The sequence below is a fragment of the Lepidochelys kempii genome, chromosome 20 (assembly GCF_965140285.1).
Source record: "Lepidochelys kempii isolate rLepKem1 chromosome 20, rLepKem1.hap1, whole genome shotgun sequence".
Taxonomy (NCBI): Eukaryota; Metazoa; Chordata; order Testudines; family Cheloniidae; genus Lepidochelys; species Lepidochelys kempii.
In genome coordinates this window covers 8,665,141-8,685,551 of record NC_136399.1, presented here as the reverse complement: position 1 = coordinate 8,685,551, position 20,411 = coordinate 8,665,141, and the positions used below count along the sequence as shown (strand labels likewise).

Below are 20,411 nucleotides of genomic sequence, written 5' to 3'. Positions count from 1 at the left end.
TGGTCTGTGCAACCAAAAGTGCTGTACTTCATATATCAAAGGCAACTAATTCTCAAAATCGATATGTTTCAGTAGCTGGGCCAAACTGTGTTGGTATTCATATACCCATTATCTGCTGACACTACTGACTCTGCAGGTGCTCACAAGCACATCAATAAGAAGGATTATTTCCTGAAAAGGCAAGATTTGGCGGATCATTAAACGTGGCTCATGAACCCCCCTGCACTGGTCAAGTACACGAGAGGATATTCACGAATGCTATTGGGTCCAGGCATGAGCAAGCCATGCTCCCACACAGTAACGTGATCAATGGAGTTTGTTCATATTGTCATTCTGAAAGTATGGCATGGAGCCCTCAGCCAATATTTTTAAGTGTGAATGCATTTAGGAATATGTCCCCATGTTTCATTATTTACAAAACTGTAGACAGATAAAGCAACTCTTATTTATGTGAAGATTTCCAGTGACACACATTTTGTTTGTAAAAACAATTTAAAACTAGTAGGTCTAAAATGCATGCGCCAGCTATGTAAGAACAAATATTCTATTCCCAGCACATTCCTTTTGTGAAGGCAAGATAATGAAAATGAAAAAATCCTACTCTGATAACATGTGAATGCCAAGTTTTCTATGTCACATTTTCAGTGTAGCTATATTTGAGGGTTTGTCTTCCTCTACAATGGACTGCAAATGAAAATACAGCATTTGATAACAAGCACATGACAGACTTTTCCTACAAGCATGGGGAGTGAAATATCCATAGCTTTGCTAAAAGATGCCTTGAGGCAATTTGACAGCTACCTACAGTTATCTGAAGTGGATCAACATTGCAGGAGGAATTATTTAGGATGGTTCAGAGATTAGCAAAGAGAAATAAAATGAAGTAGCAAAAAGACAAGTTTGGGCCATATACCTTGTCATAAATATAAAGGGAAGGGTAACCACCTTTCCATATACAGGACTATAAAATCCCTCCTGGCCAGAGGCAAAACCCTTTCACCTGTAAAGGGGTAAGAAGCTAAAATAACCTCGCTGGCACCTGACCAAAATGACTAATGAGTAGACAAGTTACTTTCAAAGCTGGAGGGAGGGGAACAAAGGCTGTCTGTCTGTCTGTGGGATGCTTTTGCCGGGAACAGATCAGGAATGCTCTTCATAACTCCTCAGAACTTCTGTTAAGTTAGTAAGTAATCTAGATAGAAATGCATTAGATTTCCTTTTGTTAAATGGCTGGTAAAATAGGTTGTGCTGAACGGAATGTATATTCCTGTTTTTGTGTCTTTTTGTAATTTAAGGTTTTCCCTAGAGGGATTCTCTATGTTTTGAATCGGATTACTTTGTAAGGTATTTACCATCCTGAGTTTACAGAGGTGATTCTTTTACTTTTTCTTTAATTAAAATTCTTCTTTTAAGAACCTGATTGATTTTTCATTGTTCTTAAGATCCAAGGGTTTGGGTCTGTGTTCACCTGTACAGATTGGTGAGGATTTTTATCAAGCCTTCTCCAGGAAAGGGGGTGTAGGACTTGGGGAAAAGACGTCTCCAAGTGCGTTCTTTCCCTGTTATTTAACACACTTGGTGGTAGCAGCATAGGGTTCAAGAACAAGGCAAAGTTTGTACCTTGGGGAAGTTTTTTAACCTAAACTGGTAAGAATAATCTTAGGGGGTCTTTCATGCAGGTCCCCACATCTGTACCCTAGAGTTCAGAGTGGGGAAGGAACCTTGACATACCTAAAATCCAGCTCATCAATAAGAACACAGAATAGCATCTCAGGAGATTAGGGAAGGTCAATTTTAGTTAATTTTTAAAAAATGTTTCATGAACATATTAAGTCTCAATCCTGAATTGGATTAATGTAGTCTTTAACTGCCATCCTGATCATAAAAAGGATGTCTTCCCACATTCCCTAAAACTGCAACATTCTACTTGGATGATCAACCAACAAATATATAATACCAGATTTCTTTGCAGATGAGACAGGCACATCCAGATCTCCATATGCTTTCTAGCAGGAAAATATTAATACAGAAATGTCATGTAGTGCTTGAAAGATATCATGGAATTAGAAGTTTCAGAAAGAGACTTTAAAAATAATATGTTTAATATTTAACTTGTCAAACTCGCCAGAAGAAGTCTTACATTTGCATTCCCAAGTTACCACTTAAAGTCAAGGTTTTAGAGTGCTTGCCTGAGTCTTCATTGCTATCTGTGAGCACTTCTTGTTTTCATTTTAGTGATATTCTACATTTTATCTGGAGACATGCCATTCTGCTCATCCTTCAGGCTTCCTGGCTGCACTAAGTGACATCAGTCAATCATTAGACCAGCTGTTAAGTGTTTTGTGTAGAGCAGGGGTAGGCAACCTATGGTACACGTGCCAAAGACGGCACCAGGAGCGGATTTTTAATGGCAAGCTGCTGCCTGCTGGGTCCCAGCCGCCGGCCCTGCTCAGCCCGCTGCCAAACCCAGGCCAGCAGCGGGCTCAGAGTGGCTGCCAGTAGGTGGCACCATACCATTAAAAATCCTGCCTGCCCCAGCCCACTCTTCTCCACCCCCCCACCCCACCCTCGGTGTGGGGTAGGGTGAAGAAGCTTAGTCCAGCCAGCTGCTGCTGCAGGGCAGGCAAGCTCCCCCCTCCTCCGCCTCTTCCCCCAGCGTGCTGGGTTCCTGCCCCTCCTCCTCTCCCTCCCTGCCACTGATCAGCTGATGGCCCTTGCGAGGAAGGGGGAGAAGCGGAGTCGCAGCGCGCTCGCTGCTCCAGGGAGGAGACGGAGAAGAAGTGGGGATGGGGCCTTGGGGACGGGGAATGGAATCAGGGCATATCCCCTCCAGCCACCTGCTGTGAGCCGCTCTGGGCAGGGGGCTGGGAGCACCCCCATGACCCTAGCCCACACCCCAGCCCTCTGCCCTGACCCCTGCACCCTCCTCACATGCCATGCCCTGACTCTTGCACCCCCCACATTCCCACCTCCACCCTGAGCACCAAACAGGAGCTCCTGCACCCCTCACACCAAACGTGAGCTGCCCAGGTAAGCACTCCACACCCAAACCTCCTGCCCCAACCCTGAGCCCCCTCCCTCATTCTAGCTCCTGGACAGACCCTACACCACATCCCCCAGCCTGCTCCTTCACCCCCAGCCCTGTGCTCAGTGCACTCCAACCCTCAGCTCAGTCCAGAGAGAGAGGAAGAGAATGGGCTAGAACTAGGGAGAAGCTAGGTACCCGCTTTATGTGGGCAGGGCTGGGATCCCAGACCAGCAGCAGGCTGAGCGGGGCCGGCGGCCGGGACCCTGGCTGGCAGGAGCCAGCGTACGGAACCCCAGACCAGCAGTGGGCTGAGCCGCTCAGCCCACTGCCGGTCTGGGGTCCCGGCTGCCGGCCACTTGCCAGCCAGGGTCCCAGTCGCAGGCCCTGCTCAGCCTGTTGCTGGCCTAGGTGAACAGAACCCCAAGCTGGCAGCGGGCTGAGTGGGGCGGCGCATAAGATCAGCATTTTAATTTAATTTTAAATGAAGCTTCTTAAACATTTTGAAACCTTGTTTACTTAACATACGACAATAGTTTAGTTATATAATATATAGACTTATAGAGAGAGACCTCCTAAAAAACATTAAAATGTATGACTGGCACGCAGAACTTTAAATTAAAGTGAATAAACAAAGACTCAGCACACCACTTCTGAAAGGCTGCCGACCCCTGGTGTAGAGCCTTTCAATTGTAATTTGCAATCTTCCTTGTGCATGGAAGACATTAATATACATACAGCTGAAGAGTTACATTAGTTGCAACAAAGATCACTCAGTGATGGGAAAAACCCTCCTGGAAAGGCAAAAAGCTGGAAACATAGCTAAGCAACGCAATTCCATTAACAAGAATTAAAGAAAACTAGAAGCAAGCACTGCTCCCCAAGAGCATCAATAAAGACATCAGCAGAAAGCTCTTTAAAAAGCCGTGGCAGTTCTAAAGTGTGGAAAGTAGATGATTATTTCAGTTTAAGGAGATGGTGCACAAGATTAATAATATATAACCTTTCCACTTTCAGGTTAAGATGCTGAAGCCACAAAACTCCAATTTTATTTACATGACAAACTCTACAAATATAAAAAGGAGGAAACCTCATATCTGGTGAGAGATAGGTATGATAATGCACACGCTACAAGAGTCACAGCAGGTATGGGATTTTATCCTTTGTGTCCATTTGCCACTTTTAATTCCTGATTTAGCAACGGTTTGCCAAGTATCAAATACCATTCCTGCAGCTTTTCCTTTCTGATAGGAATACACAGTTTTCACTATAATTTTTTTACAGGAAGTTTTATTATTTCTGAAATTGAGACTCATTCCCCTATGTTCTCATTGGTCATCCAGTTTACTACCTTAGAGGCAGAGGACTGAATGCATCCCAAGGCTGAGCTATCCACTATATGAGTGAACGAGAAGATCTGGGCCATCAGTTTTGAAAATGGAATTTTATTTTTAAAAACCAAGTTTCTAAAGTTTATATTCAGAAAGCTCTTGATTGTGACAACAGCTTTCTGAATATAAAAGATGCAGTGTTGTCTACTGAAGTCTGCAGACAACCCACTCTAGTAAACTCTACTGCTACTGTCTGAAGCTTTCACAAAATAGCAGTTAGTCAACAACTAACCATCATCATTGCTGCTAAGTAACTCCTGGCCTGTAGAAGTCAAAACTATGATTAACCGCAGCAAGAATTTAACCATGACCTTGACCCAAGGTGTCATTTTACTTTAAAAAATGCACAAGCAGGAGGCTCTCAGGAGAAGCTCCAAGGCGGGGACGGGGGGGGGGGGGGGACAGCTGAACTGCCCTGCAATTGATAGCCTGCCACACAGGGAACTTGGGGGAGCTGATAGGGGGACTGCTGGTCCACCCTGGTTCCAAGCGCACACCAACTAGCTCCAACGGGCTCCTTTTTCTGCAAACAATGGACAAAGCAGGCAGCTGCCAAACAACATTATAAGTGAGCATTGCACTACCTTAAATGAGCCTGTTCTCTAACTGATCAACATAATGAAACAACATTGTTGGGACGACTTTAAGTGAGAAGTTACTGTACTAACATCCAGCTATTTACTTCTATGTGCAAGAACTAGTGACCTGTGATAATTTCTTTGATTTCACAAATTAACATACAACCACACAGTACTGAATTATTATGAATGCTAGAGACTGAATTCAACCTCTTCTGAGAAATCCTAGTTAACTTACTCTGATGCCTAGAACCATAAAGTTTTTATATCTAATACTTACTAATAAATGTACCAAAATATGAATGGATGTTTCCTGGGTACATTATAACCCCTCTTAAGCCTTTGTGTAGGCTAAGCACATCCAAAGAATTATGAAGATTCAGAATCTGAGTTCACTAGCTACCTCCTGAGAAATCCAAACCTTCAAACTGTAGTGAATATGAAGTACATAGGCCCAGATTTTTAAAGGTATTTAAACAATGCTCTGCTCAGCTTTCAACCCCATTGAAAGTCAACAGGGTTTAGACTCCTACATGCCTAAGTCACTTCTGAAAATGGGACTTAGCCCCGCTAAGTAATTTTGCAGATTCTCCATCACTGACAGTTTTGGATTCTCCATCAATGAGAATTTTTAAAACAAGACTGGATGTTTTTCTAAAACATGTACTCTAGGAATTATTTTGGGGAAGCAATGATTAAGCAGTCAATTTGCAAACATCTAGAAAATAATAAGGTGATAAGTAACAAGCATGGATCTGTCAAGAATAAATCATGTCAAACCAACCTGACAGCTTTCTTTGACAGGGTAACAAGCCTTGTGAATAGGGGGGAAGTGGCAGACATGGTATATCTTGACTTCAGTAAAGCTTTTGATGCTGTCTCACATGACCTTCTCATAAACTTCTCCGATGAAGTGAGCTTTAGCCCACGAAAGCTTATGCTCTAATAAATTTGTTAGTCTCTAAGGTGCCACAAGTACTCCTGGTTTTTTTGCAGATACAGACTAAAACGGCTGCTACTCTGAAACCTGTCAAACTAGGGAAATACAACCTAGATAGAGCTATTATAAGGTGGGTACAAAACTGGTTGGAAAATTGTTCCCAGAGAGTAATCATCAGTGGTTCACAGTCGTGCTGTGGGGTCCCACAGGGATCAATTCTGGGTCCGGTTCTGTTCAATATCTTCATCAATGATTTAGATAATGGCATAGAGTACACTTATAAAGTTTGTGGACAATACAAAGCTGGGAGGGGTTGCAAGTGCTTTGGAGGACAGGATTAAAATTCAAAATGATCTGGACAAACTGGAGAAATGGTTTGAAGTAAATAGGATGAAATTCAATAACGACAAATACAAAGTACTCCATTTAGGAAGGAACAATCAGTTGCACACATACAAAATAGGAAATGACTGCCTAGGAAGAAGTATTGCAGAAAGGGATCTGGGGGTCATAGTGGACCACAAGCTAAATATGAGTCAACAGGGTAACGCTGTTGCAAAAAAACCAACATCATTCTGGGATGTATTAGCAGGAGCGTTGTAAGCAAGACACGAGAAGTAATTCTTCCGCTCTACTCTGCGCTGATTAGGCCTCAACTGGAGTATTGTGTCCAGTTCTGGGCACCACATTTTAGGAACGATGTGGACAAATTGGAGAGAGTCCAGAGAAGAGCAACAAAAATTATTAAAGGTATAGAAAACATGACTTATGAGGAAAGATTGAAAAAATTGGGTTTGTTTAATCTGGAGAATAGACTGAGGGGGGGACATAACCGTTTTTAAGCACATAAAAGGTTGTTAGGAGGAAGAGGGAGAAAAAAAATTCTCCTTAACCTCTGAGGATAGGACAAGAAGCAATGGACTCACATAGCAGCAAGAGCATCTTAGGTTGGACATTAGGAAAAACTTCCTGTCAGGGTGGCTAAGCACCAGAATAAATTACGTAGGTAGGTTATGGAATCGCCATTATTGGACATTCTTCAGAGCAGGTTAGACAAACACCTGTCAGGGATGGTCTAGATAATACTTAGTCCTGCCATGAGTGCAGGGGACTGGACTAGAAGACCTCTCGAGTTCCCTTCCAGTCCTATGATTTTATGATAGCGGATGATCAAAAGACACCGTTAAACTTTAGCGATAAGTATCCCATTCTTTTGTCGGGAAAAAAGGGCTATCCAAAGCAACACCAGCAGTCTCTCTGTTTTTCTTACTCTTGATTTTTTTTGGATCAGCATGATCCAGTGAATGGGAGAGAGCTCAAGTGCAGAATTACTTTTTGGGATGGGAGAAACTGACTAGACTAGTCAATGAATTTTGACTGCGCAAAGCTTCCACAGAAGTTATATGTGTAGATCATTCAAAACTGTCAAGCATTTTACCATAGAAGATAAGCATCTTGAGTGACTTTTTGCTTTGGCTAGATAGAAGTATATTGAAATGTCAAGAAATCTTGTTGACTCCCTGTTAACTCAAGTTTTTTGTGCACACATGCAGTGTTAACTCAAGTCCAGTTAAATGAGTTAAGGGATCACATACCACAGTGGTAATCGGTGAACAACAATCTAGACCAGAGATACTTGGACTGTGGCTCTTGAGCCGCAAGTGGCTCTTCTATGTGTCTCCTGCAGTTCTTTGCGGCACCTGATATTAAAATATTTAATGAACAACTAATCAGGGTGCTTTTACTGTTATTAACCAATTGTACTTGATAAAGTACTTGGTCCATAACTTAATCTGAGAATAATATCTATATATAAACTAAATATTTCCCTGTCATATTGTTTCAAATATGAATATATAGTTACCATAGTAAATGAAACGATGAATTCATACTACTGTGGCTCTTTAGAGTAATGTTAATAGCTAATTTGGCTCCTGAACCACTGAGGTCTGAGGCATTGCACTGTGTAGTGTTTGGAAGGCCTTCATAGATTCCAGTGCCAGAAGGGACAGTTGCAATCACTGAATCTGACTTCCTGTACAGCATAGGCCATAGAATGAAAGGACTGGAAGTCATCTAGTCCAGTCTCCTGCACTCACTGCAGGACTAAGCATTATCTAGACCATCCCTAACAGGTGTTTGTCTAACCTGCTCTTAAAAATTTCCAATAATGAAGATTCCACAACCTCCCTAGGCAATTTACTCCAGTGCTTAACAACCCTAACAGTTTAGGAAGTTTTTCCTAATGTCCAACCTAAACTTCCCTTGCTGCAGTTTAAGCCCATTGCTTCTTGTCCTATCCTCAGAGGTTAAGAAAAACCATTTTTCTCCCTCTTCCTTGTAACAACCTATTATGTACTTGAAAACTGATGTCTCCCCTCAATCTTCTCTTTTCCAGAGTAAACAAACCCAATTTTTTCAATCTTCCCTCAAAGGTCATGTTTTCTATTTACTTAAGACCATTTCTCCAGTTTGTCCAGATCATTCTGAATTTTAATCCTATCCTCCAAAGCACATGCACCCCTCCCAGCTTGGTATCATCCACAAACTTTATAGGTGTGTTCTCTATATGCCATTATCTAAATCATTGATGAAGATATTGAACAGAACCGGACTCAGAACTGATCCCTGTGGGACCCCACTCAATATACCTTCCAGCCTGACTGAACCACTGATAACTACTCTCTGGGAATGGTTTTCCAACCATTTATGCACCCCCTTTATAGTAGCTCCATCTAAGTTGTGTTTCTCAAGTTTGTTTATGAGAAGGTCATGCAAGACAGAATCAAAAGCCTTATTAAAGTCAAGGTATACCACATCTACCTCTTCCCCCCTACCCACAAGGCCCATTACCCTGTCAAAGAAAGCTATTAGGTTGATTTGATATGATCTGTTCTTGACAAATACATGCTGATTGTTACTTATCCTATTATCTTCTAGGTGCTTGCAAATTCATTGCTTAATTATTTGCTCCATTACCTTTCTGGGTACTGAAGTTAAGCTGACTGGTCTGTGATTCCCTGGGTTGTCCTTATTTCCCTTTTTATAGATTCAGACTATATTTATTTGAGCTCCTGATTAATCGCAGTTAACTCACACGATTAACTCAAAAAAATTAACTGCAATTAAAAAAATTAATCTTGATTAATTGCACAGTTAAACAATAGAATACCAATTGAAATGTATTAAATATTTTGGATGTTTTTATAAATTTTCAAATATACTGATTTCAATTACAACACAGAATACAAAGTGTACAGTTCTCACTTTATATTATTTTTATTATAAATATTTGCACTGTAAAATAGAAGTACTGTAGCGCAATCTCTATTGTGAAAGTGTAACTTACAAATGTAGATTTTTGTTACATAACTGCACTCAAAAACAAAACAATGTAAAACTTCAGAGAATACAAGTTCATTCAGTCCTACATCTTGTTCAGCCAATCGCTAAGACTAACAAGTTTGTTTACATTGACAGGAGATACTGCTACCTGCTTCTTATTTACTATGTCCCCTGAAAGTGAGAACAGGCATTCGCATGGGACTTTTGTAGCCAGCGTTGCAAGGTATTTATGTGCCAAATACAATAAATATTTGTATGCCCCTTCATGCTTCAGCCAACATTCTGGAAAACATGCTTCCAGGCTGACAATGTTGGGGGGGGAACGGGGGGAGGGAGGAAAAAAGTGTGTAAATTAAATTTGTGACTGAACTCCTTGGGGGAGAACTGTATGTCCCCCTGCTCTGTTTTACCTGCATTCTGCCATATATTTAATGTTATAGCAGTCTCGGATGATGACCCAGCACATGTTGTTTGATTTATGAATACCGTTACTGCAGATTTAACAAAACGCAAAGAGGGTACCAATGTGAGATTTCTAAAAATAGCTATAGCAGATGCTTAAATCTTGGGTCAAGTGAAGTGCCATCCAAAATTTGAGAGGGACAAGGTGTGGAGCATGCTTTCAAGAGTCTTAAAAGAGCAACACTCTGATGTGGAAACTACAGAACCCAAATCACCAAAAAAATAATAAATAATAATAATAATCAACCTTCTGCTGGTGGCATCTGACTCAAATGATGAAAATGAACATGCATCGGTCCACACTGCTCTCGATTGTTATCAAGCAGAACCCACCATCAGCATGGACGCATATCCTCTGGAATGGTGGTTGAAGCATACAGGGACATATGAGTCTTTAGCGCATCTGGCACATAAATATGTTGGGATGCCAGTTACAACAGTGCCTGTTCTCACTTTCAGGCAACATTGTAAACAAGAAGCGAACACCATTATCTCCTGCAAATATAACCAAATATGTTTGTCTGAGCAACTGGCTGAAGTAGGACTGAGTGGACTTGTAGGCTCTAAAGTTTTACATTGTTTTGTTTTTGAGTGCACTGGAATGCATTACCTAGGGAGGTGGTGGAATCTCCTTCCTTAGAGGTTTTTAAGCCCTGGTTGGGATGATTTAGTTGGGGATTGGTCCTGCTTTGAGCAGGGGGTTGGACTACTAGATGACCTCCTGAGGTCCCTTCCAACCCTGATATTCTATGACCTCATTATTAAGTGTAGCGGGAAACACTTTAGCAAAAGTTATCTTAGTGCACCTACAACAGCTGGTGAATTGTGTCTATCCTGAATCACAGTGCAGATTCAGGGCTGCATCAACTCCAAGAAAAGTGCAGAGCGCAAAACCGACAATTGTACATCTCCTTTGTGGACCTAACAAAGCATTCGACATAGTCAGCAGAGCAGATCTATTTGCAATACTAGAAAAGATAGGATGCCCACAAACCCTTTTAAGTCTTATATGTTCATTCCACAACAACATGAGAGCAACTGTCCAGTCTCATGGGCCCACTTCAGACAGCTTTAAGATGAAAAGCAGAGTGAGGCAAGGATGTGCTCTTGCCCCTACACTCTTTGGCATCTTCTCAGTACTCTTGAACTGTGCGTTTATGGACATGAAAGATGGAGTGTATATCCACACAAGATCAGATGGGAAACTCTTCAACCTGTCCCAACATAAGTCAAAGACCAAACTCAAAAAGATGCTAATCAGGGAACCTCTATTTGCTGATGATGCTGCCCTCATAACACACAATGAAGATCTACTATAAGAATTCCTGGACCGCCTTTCAAGTACCTGTCAGGCATTTGCTCTCACCATCAGCATCAAGAAAACTGTTCTATTAGGACAGAGAGTTTCACAAGATCATTCAACTACCTTAAATGCTAGAACCAGCTAGAAGTAGTCCAAAAGTTCAGCTATTTAGGTTCTACACGGACCACCAACCTCTCACTGGATGAAGAACTAAATGTTCGCATTGAAAAGGCTGCCACCACCTTCAGCAGACTAACTAAAAGAGCACGGAACAATTCAAAGCTTACCAGCAAGACCAAAATGCTAGTGTATCAAGCTTGTGACCTCAGCACTCTCATGTATGGTGGGAAAACATGGACAACGTAAGGCTCATCAGGAGTTTCCATCTACATTGTTTACACTGCATACTCAAGCAAGACAAGGTGGGTCAGAATATCTTTTACTGGACCAACTTCTGTTGGCGGGAGAGAAGTTTTTGAGCTTACACAAAGCTCTTTCTGCACTAATACCTGCAGTCATCCACATTCATCTGAACATCTGACTACAATCACTACAGACAAGAGACAACTAGTTTGTGAAGAAAAACAAAGCCAATTCGGCTAAGATTAAGAAAGCTTTGCAGAACAGAGTAAATGCCGATTCTGCACACATGCTAAATCTACTGTCAAAAGATTTGAAAGGATAGGTGAGATACTATCTATGCTCCTGATTGCACAATGGACTCCTGTATCCCCACAGACTTCAACATTTCTTTGCACAAGTACAGGGATCCACCCACACAGGACCTTGATCATACAACTGGATTTCTGATTAAGTTATTTTTCAACAGCCACTTTACAGCTTCCAAATACAAAAACAGAAAGGTGGCAGCACATATGTCACATCTCAAGTAATAAGGTGAAAAACTTGTAAGCAAGCTGCAGAAGTATGTTTCAGACTAATCCAAGTGAATAAAGATCTATGAAGAATGTAGACTGAGTGCTCCTCTACGCTTAAAAGGCTGCAACTGCGCCACTGCAGTGCTTCAGTGAAGACACTACCTAAAAAAATGGGAAAGCTTCTACTGTCGGCATAGGTAATCCACCTCCCCAAGAAGCATTAGTTATGTCAACAGGAGAAGCCCTCTCATCGACACAGTGCTGTCTACACCAGGAGTAAGGTCAGTATAACTGTCAATCAGGGGTGTGGATTTTACTGGCCAGAAAAAATTCACTAGAAAATTGTTCAAAATACTGAAGCCAGTAGTAACGGTTTTGTATAGAGAAGTTCGTGTTCCATTGCTGAAGCTACTGAAGCATGGAGGAAGACGAACAATTATTAAAATGCAGAACATGCATTTTATCATTAATTGCAAGTATTATGTGGTACTCCTCATTATTTTCTAAAATATATAAACAATTTCTGCATGTGCTTGTTCCACTCACAGCAGCAGAACCAAACACCTGCATTTATAGGTGTATAATCTATATATATTATAGATTAATAGGTTTATGATGAAAGTAGGTTTTCTGCCAACAATAGTTGAACTGCAAGCCAGCTGCCTCAATTTAAAAAAAGTCTTGTTCACCAGTTGAGTACTGTAACAGCTATCCAGTAATGATAATCTCATGTACATGATCACGAAAGTAGTGTCAATTAACTGCTAAGGGTTCTGTCAGCTCTGAATGAGTATTTTCATCATTTCACCTGGTGCACTTAAAGATTAGAAAACTGCATCAGGACAACTTCAAAGTTGATTTTTGTTTTCAGCATTTTATTTTTGAATGACTTCAAGACCCCCTCTGTGAATTTCAATAACTGGATGCAACAGTAACAACTCTGACTTTTGCTCATTAAGTGTAATTGTTTAAAATGTTACATTACTGATATTAACATTTTGCAAGATTGTATGTATAAAAAAATCAAAATTTTCAACTTTGTTAACATCTTGAAATACTAAGCTTTTCAAGGTTAACAATGACGCAACTTTCATAGTGACAAAGATTTTATTCCACTTCGTATGAATAAAAATTTTCAATAAAAACTGTATTAAGGCTCCATTCTGAAAGCACTTATGCTACTGAAATCAAACTAGTCATGCTGTGAAGTGCTTAAGTGTTTGTATGATGGAATTTTCGTTTTTTGCCTGAAGCAGTTTTGTAAAGTTCAAAAATACCCTATCGTAGTGACACTGAACAGTTTAAAACCAGCATTTATAAAACTTAATTCATAATCAATTTAACCTAAAATTGCAAGCCATACCATAAATTTTCAAATTAAGTTGGGGCTTTACAAAGCTAGTGTAAATCAATGATTTTTAAAGTCCCTCCACCATTTTATTCTATTTTTATGAAAAATGTTCTGTAAATACAACAGAGAACCCCACATCCAAAGTAGCCTGCAGAATTAAGTTTACATGCATCTAATAGAACACTAACCATCTATCCATACTATAACAGTATCATACACAACCACTGGTGATTATTCATGATCTTGGCTGTCTGGTAAACATTTGCCATGCATTTGTCAGCTTAATTCTTTCCATCCCAGTATAGTATGCATTTCAAACAAAGATCTATTCTACAGTACATGCACTTCCTACATTTTCCAGCTATTTTCCCAGTCTCCAATCTGTTTTTATAAAATGTGCAATAAGTCTGAACAACACTAAAACTTTAGATTAAAACAACTTTCTACAGAAGCATTGCTAAACAAGAACTTCACGGAAATAAAGTCTCAAAAAAAAAAAAAGATTTAACAAGGCTTATTGAAAGTTAACTATTTAAGTGACACCTAATTTTTGGCCATTTTTAGTTTTAAGATAAGATATACGGCACTATTTAGGTAAAGAACACAGCATGAACGTTAGTAGTATTTAAAGGAAGATAAAGCTGTATTCTGACCCATTCTTGACATCAATCCAGTTCCAGGACAGACAATAGTTTTGCTTTACATTATTAACAAGCAGCAGGAAAAGAAAAAAAGTTACTAAAAATAAACAAACAAAATAGTCTTCACATTTTTATATAAACAATTAATGGAACTATGAAAATATAAAAATATTACTGAAATACTTTTGCTTTAGCTTTGAGAGAGGAATTTTAGCCATACTACCAACAGTGCAAGTAGATCTGGCTTCTCTGGTTATCTTTTAAGTAGACTTCACCAGTCAATCACAATGCAATGACAGCATATTCAATAGGCAAATTCTGGTTGTCATGTCTAACTGAAGTTAGAACAGGTTTCAGAGTAGCAGCAGTGTTAGTCTGTATCCGTAAAAAGAAAAGGAGTACTTATGCACCGCTACAGACTAGGGACCGAATGGCTCGGCAGCAGTTCTGCAGAGAAGGACCTAGGAGTTACAGTGGAAGAGAAGCTGGATATGAGTCAACAGTGTGCCCTTGTTGCCAAGAAGGCCAATGGCATTTTGGGCTGTATAAGTAGGGGCATTGCCAGCAGATCGAGGGACGTGATCGTTCCCCTCTATTCAACATTGGTGAGGCCTCATCTGGAGTACTGTGTCCAGTTTTGGGCCCCACACTACAAGAAGGATGTGGAAAAATTCGAAAGAGTTCAGCGGAGAGCAACAAAAATGATTAGGGGACTGGAACACATGAATTATGAGGAGAGGCTGAGGGAACTGGGGATGTTTAGTCTACGAAGAGAAGAAAGAGGGGGGATCTGATAGCTGCTTTCAACTACCTGAAAGGGGGTTCCAAAGAGGATGGCTCTAGACTGTTCTCAGTGGTAGCAGATGACAGAACAAGGAGTAATGGTCTCAAGTTGCAATGGGGGAGATTTAGGTTGGATATTAGGAAAAACTTTTTTACTAGGAGGGTGGTGAAACACTGGAATGTGTTACCTAGGGAGGTGGTGGAATCTCCTTCCTTCGAAGTTTTTAAGATCAGGCTTGACAAAGCCCTTACTGGGATGATTTAGTTGGGGACTGGTCCTGCTTTGAGCAGGGGGCTGGACTAGATGACCTCCTGAGGTCCCTTCCAACCCTGATATTCTATGATTCTACTTGTGGCACCTTAGAGACTAACAAATTTGAGCATAAGCTTTCGTGAGCTACAGCTCACTTCATCGGATACATCGTGCATCCGATGAAGTGAGCTGTAGCTCACGAAAGCTTATGCTCAAATAAATTGGTTAGTCTCTAAGGTGCCACAAGTACTCCTTTTCTTTTTGCGAATACAGACTAACACGACTGTTACTCTGAAACAGGTAAGGTGAGATATTACCAGCAGGAGAGCTCGGGGGGAAAAACCTTTTGTAGTGATAATCAAGGTGGGCCATTTCCAGCAATTGACAAGAACATGTGAGGAAGGGGGGGAGGGTTGAATAAACATGGGGAAATAGTTTTACTTTGTGTAATGACACATCCACTCCCAGTCTTTATTCAAGCCTAAGTTAATTGTACCCAGTTTGCAAATTAATTCGAATTCAGCAATCTCTCATTGGAGTCTGTTTTTGAAGTTTTTTTGTTGAAGAATTCCCACTTTTCGGTCTGTAATCAAGTGACCAAAGAGACTGAAGTGTTCTCCGACTGGTTTTTGAATGTTATAATTCTTGACATCTGATTTGTGTCCATTTATTCTTTTCGTAGAGACTGTCCAGTTTGACCAATGTACATGGCAGAGGGGCACTGCTGGCACATGATGGCATATATCACATTGGTAGATGTGCAGGTGAACCAGCCTCTGATAGTGTGGCTGATGTGATTAAGCCCTATGATGGTGTCCCCTGAATAGATATTTGGACACAGTTGACAAGGGGGCTTTGTTGCAAGGATAGGTTCCTGGGTTAGTGGTTTTGTTGTGTGGTTGTTAGTGAGTATTAGAAGTTAGAACAGTTTTCCCTCTTCCACATACTACAGTCAGTAGGGATGTCATAAATATGAAGGGAAGGGTAACCCCTTTCTGTATACAGTGCTATAAAATCCCTCCTGGCCAGAGGCAAAATCCTTTCACCTGTAAAGGGTTAAGAAGCTAAGGTAACCTCACTGGCACCTGACCCAAAATGACCAATGAGGGGACAAGATACTTTCAAATCTGGAGAGGGGTGGGGGGGAGGCTTTTGTCTGTCTGTGTAATACCTTTGCTGGGAATAGATCAAGGATGCAAGCCCTCCAACTCCTGTAAAGTTCATAAGTAATCTGGCTAGAAAATGTGGTTTTCTTTGTTTCGGCTTGTAAATTCACTGTGCTGGAGGGAATGTGTATTCCTGTTTTTCTGTCTTTTTGTAACTTAAGGTTTTGTCTAGAGGCATTCTCTGTTTTGAACCTGACTGCCTGTAAGATTATCTTCCATTCTAATCTTACAGAGTGTTTCTTTTATCTTTGTTTTGTTCTTCTAATGAAGTGCTGGTTTTTTCAGAATCTGATTGGGTTTTTAGGGTTCTAAGAAACCCAAGTTGGTCTGTGGAGAACTAGGGACTCCAAGTGGTCCTTTCCTTGTTCTTTGTCTAAATCACTTGGTGGTAGCAGCATAATGTTCAAGAACAAGGCAAAGTTTGTGCCTTGGGAAAGTTTTTAACCTAAGCTGGTAAAAATAAGCTTAGGGGGTCTTTCATGCAGGTCCCCACATCTGTACCCTAGAGTTCAGAGTGGGGAGGTCACCTTCCTTTTCCTCTCATACTACCAACTCTCCTTTCCAAAACATGAACCAGCCTTCTTAATAGGAAGTTCTGTTTCTGAACAGACTATTTACACTCAAGGTACATTCTATAATCTAGATAACGATTTGGGGGGAAAAAAATCAGTTGTAGTGGGAAAAGCACTGCAGACAGGAAGAAAATATTAGTCACACAATTTCATATTAGCAGAAATCTCACTGTCAGGGATGGTCTAGAATGATAATACTTAGTCCTGCCATGGGGGGGGGGGGGAGAAGAGAGAAGAGTTGTAGAAAAAAGTTAAATGCAAAATTGTTGTAACTGGCTAGTCAAGTTATCTAGTTCACAATATATAAACAGCTATGTCAAGACATTTTTATTCCCTACACTAAATGGACAGTCCACATCAAATAAACCACACTTTTGAATTTTTTTTTAAATTCACTACATCTAAGATTAAAACCAGTAGTTTAAGAAATTCTCTATACAGAATGTACCACCAAATACACAGTATAGTCAGTTCCACTGTTTCTATAATCACTGTATAGCAGCTACCACTTGTTTGAGTCTTTCACACCAAGAGAGAACATTTGTCTTTCTACATTGCAAAATGACAAAATCTGAAGAGCCAGTGCAGTAAACAGCACCAGTTTATACTCTGCAGTGCACCAGAATTCAGGTTACTGCTCTTTCAAGAAAAAAAAAAAAAGGCAAGGTTCATCAAAAGCACACATTGTTCAAAGTCTCTCTTCCCATCAGGCACATTTAAACCGGAATCAGCGCCTCAATCCGGTTTACGGGACTCTGCTAGTGCCACAGTTGCTGTGCAATCTCAAAGAGGACCTTCCAACGGCAGCTGCTTGCCAGACAGCCAAGCGCCAGCAGGCCGGGGCGAGCTGTATCAGTCGGTTACAGTGAACCAGGTTTGACGCCGAGCTGCCTCCTCCTGCTGCACCAGCATCGCCGCTCCCTCCCCAGCGACCTGCCCCCGCACGGCCCTCCGCAGAGACCGGCCCGGCCCGCCCCATCTCCAGGACCCCCAAGAGTCGGCGAGGGGCCCGGCAGCTCGGGGGCAGCCGGGCCCCAGCGCCATGAGGAGCCGGGCCCGCTCTACCCGCATCCACCCCGCGGGGGTGGCGGCGGCCCGGCCTAACGGCGCGGAGGAGAGACGCGGCTATCCCACGCCCTGCCGGCGGCGTCGGGGGCCGCCTGGTCCGGGCAGGCGTGACCCACGAAGGAGCCGGGGCGGGCAGAGCCCGTGAGGGTGGGGTGCGTGACCGCCTCACTCACCGCAAGCCGCGGGGCCAGGCCGGGCCGCTGCCTCCACTCAAGAGCCACCGCTTCCTCCTCCGGCTAGGAGACAAAATGGCGGCGGCAGGAAGTACCATCAGCTCCGCCGCCCCGCCCCAGGGCCCCTGTTCCCGTACGCTGCGCAATCCGCGTACCGAGCTACCCGTGCCCCGGCGGGGCGCAACGGCCCCAGCGCAAACGGCTCCGCACGCCCAGGCAGCCCGCCTACCAAAAAAGCTTTTCCCCACTCGCCAGAGGACAAGCAACCCTACGCAAACATCGCACTTCCGAAAAAAACAACATCAGGCTACTCAGGTCGCTGCGCAAATAGCGCTAAAGCCGCTTCGCCTACCTCTCCAGGGAACAGCCATCCTCAGCGAGGAATCGCACCCAACATACGTAAACCGCGGTCCGCGCGCGGGGGTAAGCCCTATCCGCGCAAATCGCGTAGCCTACAGATGGGGGCAAATCTCTCTCCCACGCAAACTCTGCGCCCTATGCCCTGAGTCCGCTTCCCACCGCAATCGGCGCAAGGGAGCCAGAGACGCCCCTACGCACATCACGTAGCATTCTGCAGGTTAACCAGTCGCCAAATGCGCAAAATGCGTAAACACCAGAAAAAGCCGATCCCCTTCCCGTTCTCTTACACCACCTACGCAGATCGCTGGCTGCAGGACGCGGGCGCCGTGAACGGCACAAGAGTTACGCACACAGCGTAGCACCCCCTCCCCCCCCACAAGAGGAAAGCGGGTCGGAATACAACGTTGAGCAGCAGGCCTCAGCCAGACACAGACGTCCCAACGAAAACTGAGTAGCCTCCCTGACGCAGCGGCCGCATTACGCAATGCGGATTACGCTATCAGAACAACGTAACCGAGGATGTTGAATACCGACACCCCCACCTCCGCTCGACCGCGCCCCCCAGTCGAGGGAGCCGCTTCCCTCGCGCGCGAACTCGGCTCTCACCTGGGGACGGGCAGGCCGCGCTCTCCACCCTCCCGCCGGACCGGGTGCCGTGGGGCCCGGAGCGGGGGAGGCGTCTCCTCCGCCTCGCACTGGAGAGGGGAGGCTGGGGCGCGGGCCTCCGCGGGGCAGATAAAGACCGAGGGGCAGCGGGAGGGACCCACAGCGGCGCCGCACTGACCTCACCGCGCAACGCTCTGCGTCGCGGCGCAACAGACCACGCCCCCTCCGCCGGCGACGTGCGTCCCCCCCCCGCTTCCTTAGCCCGGCCCCTGGAGCCCCGGGCCCAAGGAGGAGCCGGGCGCGGGCGGGGCGCGTGGGAGAGAGGTCGGGTCGCTCTGCGCGCGCGCGCTGCACGGCACTGGGGAGGAAGGGAGCGCTGCGGGGCAGGGCGGGTATTGCGCGGGGGAAGGGCGCTCTTGGGGGTCTGTAGCCAGTTGTGGGGCGTGGGGAAGGGGCAGCTCTGCCGCGCGCGGGGGGGGACGCGCGGGGGGAAGGGGCAGCTCTGCCGCGCGCGCGGGGGGGGGGACCGCGCGGGGGGGAAGGGGCAGCTCTGCCGCGGGGGGGGGGCGCGCGGGGGGGAAGGGGCAGCTCTGCCGCGGGGGGGGGCGCGCGGGGGGGAAGGGGCAGCTCTGCCGCGGGGGGGGGCCGCGCGCGGGGGGAAGGGGCAGCTCTGCCGCGCGCGGGGGGAAGGGGCAGCTCTGCCGCGCGCGGGGGGGAAGGGGCAGCTCTGCCGCGGGGGGGGGCGCGCGGGGGGGGAAGGGGCAGCTCTGCCGCGGGGGGGGGCGCGCGGGGGGGGAAGGGGCAGCTCTGCCGCGGGGGGGGGCGCGCGGGGGGGGAAGGGGCAGCTCTGCCGCGGGGGGGGGGCGCGCGGGGGGGAAGGGGCAGCTCTGCCGCGGGGGGGGGGGCGCGCGGGGGGGGAAGGGGCAGCTCTGCCGCGGGGGGGGGCGCGCGGGGGGGGAAGGGGCAGCTCTGCAGCAGACGGTCACTGCAGGGACGGTGGGAGGGAGCCTCTTCAGCCAGTTGGTCATTGCAAGCAGGGGAAAAGTGGCTCTCTGCAGCTGGGTGGGCGCTGCATAGGGAGGCGGTTTCTGCAAGTTGATGGGCATTGTGCAGGTAGGGGGCATGTCCCTGCAGCAAGGTGTGTGCTGCACGAAGAAATGAGGGGAGAGCTCTCATGTGAATAGCGCATCATCCACTGCATGGGGAGAAGATTCTCTTCCCCCAGTGCTGTTGGTTGAATCACTTGCTCTGGAGAATTGTTAGTCCTTCCACTTTCTGGTCTGCCCAGTATCTGTTGACTCTGAAGTCTGATAATGGTGCAAAATGTCTGTGTTAACTGTTTTACTGCTGATCATTTTAGCAGAAAGATCCGTCTATTCTGGCACTGTGGGTGTGACCCCCTACTAGTATCGTGTAATGCCCCTTCATTGATTTGTATGCAGCACTCCCCAGATTGCTGCGGCCCCTGGTAGCCAGGGCTTACTCACACCCAGTACCGGGTTTACCATGGTGGCAT

General features: G+C 44.7%; 1 protein-coding gene across 17 annotated transcripts in view; it reads right to left on the bottom strand.

Annotated features, from left to right (window-relative positions):
- Positions 1-19,101, bottom strand: part of BRD4 (bromodomain containing 4) — a 228,352-nt gene extending 209,251 nt beyond the window's left edge. For 10 of the 17 annotated variants that reach the window (XM_073319258.1, XM_073319263.1, XM_078849691.1 and 7 more), the window contains exon 1: positions 18,896-19,101. Coding sequence is in view for 1 of the 17 variants with exons in the window: in XM_073319270.2 (XP_073175371.1) it covers positions 18,282-18,300 (19 nt within the window). In the remaining 16 variants the exon portion in view is untranslated. Of the gene's footprint in view, positions 1-17,929; positions 18,030-18,281; positions 18,521-18,895 lie in introns of those variants that run through there. The other 7 variants (XM_073319268.1, XM_073319269.1, XM_073319272.1 and 4 more) reach the window with 4 other exon arrangements.
- Between the last annotated feature and the right edge of the window lie 1,310 nt (positions 19,102-20,411).